Here is a 9,178-nt window from a genome sequence, read left to right as displayed (position 1 = left end):
CAATGTATTAAAATTTATCAAAAAATAAAAAAATATGTAAATTCTAATTTTTTTCACTTTTAAATTAATATTTTTTTGTATTTTTAAATTTTTAATAAATTTTATAAAATAACAAGTATGTTATCTATTTGTCATACAACTTATGAGACGTGCGGAGTCACATGCATCATGTGCGATCTAACAGAGTTTTGCGTTGTGACGTGACAGCGTTGCTAAACGCGTTGCATTCTGTTGGATGCAGCAATTTTCATTTTATTTATTTCCATTTTGAACAGAGTCACGAGTTCATTGCTAGCTATGCAGGTGTTTAAATAAAAGGATTGTGTGAGATCGAAGGAGAGACACTCTTGAAGAAGCAAGCAATATGGTTTTCTTCACATTGCGGTGACTCTCATGCTTCCTTTTGATTCCTAGGTATGTATTATTCTCTAAAGATGCATTGAAAATTATGATGTGAATGCATTATTTTATTTTTAATTTTTAGATTAATGTTTCCTATATTTCTACTGTTTGTTTACATTGCATTTCCAATCTTGTTCGTCTTTGGTTCCTCTCCCTTCTTGTTCTTTTTTGTTCTTCTCTGTAGCGTTTCTTAGTTCTTCTTCTACTACTGTGCTGTTATAATCTTACGGAACAACTTGCAGTAAAAACTCAAGTTTGTTGAACTAAAAAGTGATGTTGTCTACGATCTATATAACTAGAATTGTCAAAAGCGATGATGGAAAATGCTTTGTTTTCAATAGAAAGGAAGAGGAGAATAAAATGGGAAAGGAAAGAGGTAAAAACTTTTTATAATAATAATATCCAGGTGAATTGTTTGAGAGGTAGTAGGTGGAAAAAAAGTTAAAAAAATGAGTGACATTAAAAGTAATATTATCAAATATTGGGATGGTCAATACATATAATATTCAGAAAAAGTAAAATTCTTGATGGGGTAGTTGCCCACATAATTGCATAGGTCCAATCTTGTTTATCGTTATGTTTATTTCCTAAACAGTGAAACAAAAATATGATTTTAATGCATCATAAAATATTCAAATAATGAAATGTTTTTTCTTTCAAAATTATGGATCGATATAAAGAAAACGCTGACAAGATAATTCATCATAAATAAAATTCTATATTGCTTAATATATATATATATATATATATATATATATATATATATTGCTTAAAATATAATTGACATTGATTTACCCCATATAAAACTAAAATGTTTTTATTCTATTCAGTCAACCATAAAGATTGGACTGAATTTAATCAACTGGCTTCCTTCATTTTTTATTTATTTGTTTATCCACAAACAAATGCGAGGTTTCCTCCTGAAAGTGCTTGGTAAAACAATATAAAATGTTAGCTTTGTCAAAGCAGATCAGACAACATAACTAGGTTAGTTTTCTGCTTCGATAACATTTAAATTCTTTCACATGCATGCCGTCAAACGAACGATCTATCTAATAAAAAAGAAGTGTATTGTAAAACACCAAATAATATAAGCTTTGGGTTTTTCTCCGGTCAAAACTTTAAATTAAATTCCTTATATCTTGCCATCAAATTTTCAGACCCATAAACGATATTTTGATTTTTTTACCATTATTAAATCTCTATTAAAAATAAGGTACAAATTTTTTTAAAAAAATAAAGTCAACACATTGCCATTTAATTTAACGAGTTGATGGTAATTTTTTTTATAAATCTAAATTTTGTCCAATTGTAAAACAGCTCTAGATTTTAAACTAGCAACTAGTAACGGATAACGAGTCATATATGTCGAAAGGAAACATCGGGATAATATACCTTTTGTAGCCAAACACCTTGTGGAACTTTTCTTGGACGACCACTTTTCATATTGGAAAATTTTGATTGGTACGAATGCTCACGAAAAGCAAGAACAGGGCAACAATTTGAAAAGCGAAGGGCGCCGAGGTAGTGAAAAAAATGGATGGACGTGAGTTCAAGATGGCGTTAGCATTACCATACATCAACAAGCATCAGTTATCCAAGTAACTAAATGAATGAAACCTCGTCGAAAATTTCCAGAAAGACTCCCACTACACCTAGTCAAGAACTTATATACCATAATCCAAACATAAGTTGCACACGATGTGCAAAAAAAATAATGGAACGAGCAATCTGAAATTCTGAACAAAGTTCACAATCAACATCTAGGTATAAAAGTAGGAAGACATCAAAGGCACTCTGTTCTATATTCAGCGTGTATTAGTATTGCAGCTTAGAAGGAGATGAGATCATCTTTCGATGATTGCTGCTTCTTTGTATCGTGTCCCCCATCTGATGCATCCCCACTCTTTTTCCCAAAAATCATCTCATCAAGATCATCCATCATGTCATCATTGCTCCCTCCATGGACCCCAGTTCTTGATCCAGCTGGCTTTCTAATCAAAGCATCTTCTTTAGTGTGACGGGGTGACTCGTCTGGCTCAACAGCAACAGGTATCATAGCTGGTTCAGGCTGAAGTGGAGCAGCTGTAGGCTTCTTCAGCTCTTCATACTTGGTGAGAACCTTCTGAATCTCGTCGTTTACGTTCAAGGCCTCAAAAAGCAATGCCTCGCTTTCCCCTGCAGTTTCAACAATTCGCTGGACAGTAGCTTGTGACTGACGACACTGCTGTACAAGTGTTGTGGTCAAATCATCCTGCACATGGAAGAAATAATCACACTTACATTTCTGTGATTCACTGATGCCTGATACAATATGCTTCTTCCCTAGCAAGGAACATCACATGGCTAAAACTGACATTCCTCATTTTGGGAACTTAAAAAGGGAATATAGCAAAGAAAGGCTCAAACCGATTTTCCACAAGGTGGGTCAGATGTACAGACATAACACAAGGCCATAATGACATTTGCATTTAGCAATGCACCACACCAAACTCAAATTAACTGGTTTGTATGATAACTCAAATTTGCTTGGGTGTTGCCCAGTAAATGGAGAACAAATAGCATATTTCATTTCAATGCCTACCATCATATCCTAATAAACCTGTACATTCAACTCAGATAAAGAATACTCATCGTTGCATTATCATGGCCAATGGGGAAAAGAAATCTCATTACCATAAGTTAGAGAAAGGTGTGGTTATTATCGGCCAAAAAACTTACACATACCAAGCATCGGCGGCTCTTTTTTCTTTGAAGAGAATATACAGAACAGAAAATATCAATAAGTGCTTTCCCTCAGCTCTTTCAAAAGAAGACCAATTATCTAAAGTATATTTTTAGTTATACAACATTTTTCTAACATTTCCACATTTCAAAAATAAAATAATCTAAACCAAAAATAAAGAAAAGGCTCTTGATTTACAGATAATACTAAAAAAAATCGATGACTATATCTACATATCCTACTACACATTTTTAAGGCCAATAAAAAATAATTCAAAAGTGAAATATTTACACAGCAAATTCGTTTAGGCCAATCATCACATGGGTCTGAATAAAATATTGTAACTAATTAGATAAAATTTTCATAACTTAAGATAATACCCCAAGGGAGGAGCTCCAAAGATAAAATTTCCATCACCACAGTTTCTTCATCTTTCAACATGTCATGGAAGGGCCAGCCAGTGCGGGAACACTAACAGCCTTTTCACACTTAAAACCATTCCAATGTCATATAACTAGTGCATCTTGGGATATATTATGTTGTAAGGGTAATTAGTCATAACAATTAACAAGCAAAGGGTTTGCAACAAAAGGCTGATCAAGTTTCAACCACAAATATTTTCTCCATTCTTACCATGCATAAACATTAGAACAGGGATAACATCACAAAACTAATGCAGGTATTTTAAAAAATGACAAATTTTAACAATAGCACAAGTACAATCATACCTGTAGAGCATCTTGCTGGGGCGAAGATGATAACACAGTGGAAAGAAGCTCAATGCTATTTCGTGCAACATCAAATGCTTCCTTTGTCTGTTCAAGGGTGAAACTCAGCACAGGAACATCATGCTGCGGAACATTCACATCAGCCTCGGGAGCAGACACTGAACGAGGAGGAGTAAAAATAGGAGCCAAACTCTCATTATCACGACCAGGGAACCTAATTCCCCTCGATTTCAGACTCTGCACCCAAAAATTAACACTTCAAAATTTCATATTCATAATTAAAATGAGAGAGAGAGAGAGAGAGAGAGAGAGAGAACCTTGTAAGTTTCTTCATAAACAGGGAGATAACGCAACTCGCCGGTAGACTCACCCCAAGCTTCGATCATCATCAAGGCCTTGTTACGGTTGTTAACGACGGTCTGAGGGTCGTCGATGAGCCTAACCATCTCGTCGAGAACTCTCTCGGCGGCGACTTCAGAGAAGGCCTTTTCGCAGTTTTTGACGCAAGTTTCGAGGAGGACCAGAGCGAGGTACTGAACCCTAGGGCTTTTGACCATGATCCGCTTCTTGATTCCCCGGATGAGTTCGACGCTGTTGACTTTTTCTGTGTTGATGAGGTCACAGAGATCGAGATTCATGGCCCAATCGGGCTCGTCGAGGGCCTCAGAGGTAGCATCATCGACGAGCTTGTCAACCTGGTTAGGACCTTGGAAGAACTCTCTGACCTTAAAGCTCATGGAGGTCATGCCCGCACTCATCTTCCGACCCACTTCTGCACCTCCAATCTTCAACCTCTCTCCCAAAGCACTCACTTTCTCCATCAAATTATCACTCATCTTCACTCTCTGATTTCTTCACCGCAGGAACACGACGATTCGAATGTGATAAGGGTTTTCGTTCGTTGGTTGGTGGAAACAACGCGTAAGGACTCGGTAAAGTCTTCCCTCAGCGTGAGAGTCTCTGTCTCGTGTATCTCAGCTATGCCTTTGTTTCTTTTTCCCAACATTTTTATTTTTTATTACTTGTTTCATACGGTCGGTGCAACCATTCTTTTTTCAAATATTAAATTAATAAATGTTGCTTCTTTTTAAAATAAGATAATTAGGTTCTTCTCTTAATTAATTTTGGAGTTTAGGCTTATTTTAACGTCCAAGTTGGTTTGCTTAATTAGTGGTGTACCGTGTGCCTGAAGCTGCGATGCCACGCCAATTCATGCATTTTCGGTATAGAATTTACTTCCCATTCGTAGCTCTCAAATTTCGTTTTCACCTTTATGATGTCATCGGTTTCACCCTTCACCTATTAATTTAATTTATTAACACTGTACAATTTTTATATTCTAAATTCTATTTACTTATTAAATACATTTTTCATATCAAAAAATAAAAGATGCATTTGAAAGACGATTCCTAACATTCCACCTGGTCCATTTTCATATTTTTTTTAGAAGTTTTATATTTTTAATTAAGAGGCTTTTACAAAAGTTCATCCTCTGTAATTGATAGAATATGTCACTGCAAACTTCAATAAACCAATTTTGCAGTTTTTCTTTTTTATGCTTTCCATATACTCTACTGAATTTTGAAACTTAAAGGAGTGTACTGTTTCTTTTTCTTCTTTTTATAAAAAAAAATTGTAATTTTTATCGGAAGTAATCACTTTTTCCTTAACCTTTGCTTTCTTGGGTTCATTGCATTGGTTACGTACTAAAGCTCTTGATGTAGCATCTTTATAGTTCCGATTATATATGACAAACAAGTTTTATATATGAAAATAATAATGAATCATTACAATGTTTTTTTATGTAGACTCTACCAGGGATGGATGGAAATAATAAACAGAAAGATAATAAATGTTTGAACTGTGAAATCCAAAGGTAGTAAAGTTGTTAACAAGTTCACGCAATTGTTTCTTAGATAACTAGGTATTTGTTGTTGATAAAAAATCGACTCTTCACTGTACGTATAAAAACTATTTTATTGAGAGAGATATATCTATTTGAGTGATTTTTATGATATGAAGTTTAAAAGAAATTAATTTCTGATTTTTAACTAAGACACGAGAGATATCCTGAATGTATAAAGAAAATTATAGTACAGCCCATTTTGCAAGTTATCCTAATATTTCATAATTTTATAATGAATAAAAAACTTATCAATAATAAATGTTGAACGTGCATATAGATTTTATGCGAACACTGGTAGGAAATAAAATCAATAGATCAAAATTTGTTGAGCCGTCAATGCAGTGGTGGATGAAAAATATTTATCCGGTGATTTCTGGGCTGAAACCAAGTACTACCTCTCTCGGATGTAATTTGGATAACTCGTTGACTTTCTCCCCATTATGAAGCCTTTCTTTAAAATTTGAAATTGGGCTAGTCATTTTTTGATACCCACAAGCTACAAAATATTGATCCTATGGGTTGTACAATAAAACCTTCAGGTTATATTGGGCCATTTCGATGATTTATGGGCTGTACGACAAAAATAGGCCAGCCCATGTTAGTGGACAATAGTTGACCCCAAAAATAAACTTGTTACTATATAATGGGCCTACAAAGAATTGTAGCTCCTCGACAAGATTAAAAAAAGACCAACAAATATGATGCGAGTTACTTTAATCTTTATTCTTTTTAAACCTTCTTTCGGTTCTTAATTTTGTAAAAACAAAAACTTGAATCATTATTATCAATTAAATTTGAGATAAGAAGTTTTCTTTTTTTATTTAAAAATTAAGAATTAAACAAAGACAAGGTATTGTTAACCAATAACCTTAAAACGTTGGTTAAGGAATTGAAAATTACATTAGACATTAGAAACCAAACCAAGTAATTGATCCAAACAATACTAAAACCTGACATACCGACTTAATCACCGCACCAGGTAACATGTTGATATAAATGCCAATAAAATTCTTTTTTCTATTTTCTATTATTCTTTTAGATTTCTTAATACAATGTCGATTTATATATAATAGAAATTTAATTTTATTATAAACAAACTATTTTATATTAAATTATATCTCTTTAAATATTGATTTATTGTATTATTATTAAATTTTTATCTTATAAAACATCTAGTTATAAGAGGTTTTAAAGATGGTACGAGGTAAAGGTATAAGTGGAAATGAGTAAATAATGATCAGGTCCAACCAAAATTGAGTGACCTTGTGTTGTATCAATGCTCTTAGTTCCTAAGAAGGATGAGACTTGGAGGATGTGTGTAGATTGTAGGACAATAAAAAATATCACAATTAAGTATATACACTTAATCCCTAGATTAGATGACCTTTTAGATGAATTGCAAGGGTCTTGTATATTCTCTAAGATTGACTTAAAGAGTGGATATCACCAAATTAGGAAAAAGTAAGGAGATGAATGGAAAATGACCTTCATGACTAAGTTTGTTCTCTATGAATGGCTAGTGATGCCATTTGGACTCACAAATGCCCCTAGCACTTTCATGAGGCTAATGCATCATGTTCTAAGAGAGTGCATAGGCCACTTTGTGGTGGTTTATTTTAATGATATCTTAGTGTATAATAAGAATCTTGAAGATCATATTGTTCATCTAAAAATGGTTTTAGAGGCTTTAAGAACACCCACTTATTTGCTAACCTAGAGAAGTGTTCTTTTTGCTTAGATAAGGTAGTGTTCTTAGGCTTTGTGGTGAGCTCTAAGGGAGTTCACGTAGACGAGGAGAAGGTGAAGACTATCATGATTAGCCAACACCTAAGACTATGGGAGAAACTAAGTAGTGCAATCCTCAATTATTCCACATATGACAAAGAGCCCTATGCTATTGTTAGGGCATTTCAAACTTGGTTACATTACCTCCTACCTAAGGAGTTTATAATCCATAGTGATCATGAATCTTTAAAATATTTGAGGGGTCAAGGAAAATTAAATGAGACACATGCTAAGTGGGTAGAGTTCCTAGGGCAATTCTCCTATGTCATCAAACACAAGCAAGAAAAAATAAATAAGGTGATGGATGCTCTCTCTGTGAGACACTCTTTACTTTCCACCTTAGGATGTAAAGCGCTAAAGTTTAACAAAATAAGTGAATTGTATGCTTTAGATCATACATTTGCCCCACTTTATGCCATGTGCAAGGAAATGGTCTCTGAACCAAGTGATTGGGTTTGGGTCCATCTAAGAAAATCTAAGCTACAACCTAGGAGAGATAGACCATTCTAAGTGGTAGAAAGGATAATAATAATGCATACAAGTTATACCTTTGGGGTGAGTTTAATGTGAGTACCGTTTTTAATATTATTGACTTGATCCCCTTTGATGTAGGTGATAATGATGATGATGTAGAGGAGGCTAAGGACATTGCAAATTCGTGGCAAAATTCTCTCCAAGTAGGAAGGGATGATGTGATCCATAGAAAGCATCTAGCAGAAGGCAATGATTACGGTTAGCACCTAGAGAGTCCAACAAGCCTTAGCTAGGGTGTACGACCTAGAGGCTCACACTATTGAGACTATAAGATCAAATATATTTTCTTACTTGTATTTGTACAGATGTAGATAGGACTAGTAGTTAGGCATTTTGGGCCTTGTGTTTGGGTCATAGGCCTTGTATTTAGACTTGTATTGGGCCACATTTCTAGGTATATATTCAGCCCGATCCCCATTCCCTTAGATAGAGTATATTGGGCCTAAGCTTGCGCTAGAAGCTTTAGCCCGTAACTTGCCTATATATAGGTGTAAGCTCTTTGTATTTTGCACACATATGATTCCTTTTATTCATTTTGGCATTTTACTTCTCTTTGTGAGTTGAGTTTTCTTTGATTTTTCCTCTAGAAAATTCAAAGACATTCTCTTATCATGGACTCTTCCATGTGGTGAGAGATCTCTTAGCTTATCTTCATCCTTGAAGTGGCGCTATTACATTGTTTCTCTTTTTCTCTTTTTTTACTTTTATTTTTCTTCTTTTTTTATGTTGGAATCTATAATCATCAATGACAATATCAAGCAATCCATAGCTACTTACCTCATTAGAGATCCAATCCTTTGGTCATTCTTGAAGTTTCCTTCAAGAATCACATCATTGGTGAATCAAAAATGTTGAACTGTACCAAATTGTCACCAAACTCCATAGAAAGGGTCCCTGCATGCACATCTATCTTTGTTCGCGCCGTCCTCAAGAATGGTCTCCCAAGGATCAATGTAGCATGGCTGGGCAGGTCATTCTCCATCTCTAGAATATAAAAATCAGCAGGGAAAATGAGGTCCTCAACTTTGACAAGAACATCTTCTACGACACCAAGTGGCTGCACAGTGCTCTTGTTTGCTAGCCGGACTACAATTCCTG

General features: G+C 34.6%; 1 protein-coding gene across 1 annotated transcript; it reads right to left on the bottom strand.

Moving 5' to 3' along the window:
• Window positions 1-1,821: 1,821 nt before the first annotated feature.
• Window positions 1,822-4,895, bottom strand: LOC113868646 (TOM1-like protein 1). The gene is made up of 3 exons (XM_027504427.1): window positions 4,173-4,895; window positions 3,856-4,092; window positions 1,822-2,656 (listed from the first exon to the last, which is right to left on the bottom strand). The coding sequence occupies exons 1-3, from the start codon at window positions 4,689-4,691 to the stop codon at window positions 2,234-2,236; spliced, it is 1,179 nt and encodes a 392-aa protein (XP_027360228.1). The 5' UTR covers window positions 4,692-4,895; the 3' UTR covers window positions 1,822-2,233.
• Window positions 4,896-9,178: the final 4,283 nt, after the last annotated feature.

Source organism: Abrus precatorius, unplaced genomic scaffold (genome assembly GCF_003935025.1).
Source record: "Abrus precatorius isolate BTA unplaced genomic scaffold, Abrus_2018 Scaffold6, whole genome shotgun sequence".
NCBI classification, from domain to species: domain Eukaryota; kingdom Viridiplantae; phylum Streptophyta; class Magnoliopsida; order Fabales; family Fabaceae; genus Abrus; species Abrus precatorius.
Note: the sequence above shows the minus strand (reverse complement) of the source record. Positions and strands in the feature narration are given on the sequence as shown.

Coding starts and splice junctions, on each gene's coding strand:
- LOC113868646 (XM_027504427.1), bottom strand. CDS start 4,691: ATGAGTGATAATTTGATGGAGAAAGTGAGTGCTTTGGGAGAGAGGTTG. Junction 4,093..4,172: donor TTTATGAAGAAACTTACAAG/GTTCTCTCTCTC, acceptor TTTTGGGTGCAG/AGTCTGAAATCGAGGGGAAT. Junction 2,657..3,855: donor CCCAGCAAGATGCTCTACAG/GTATGATTGTAC, acceptor TTCCATGTGCAG/GATGATTTGACCACAACACT.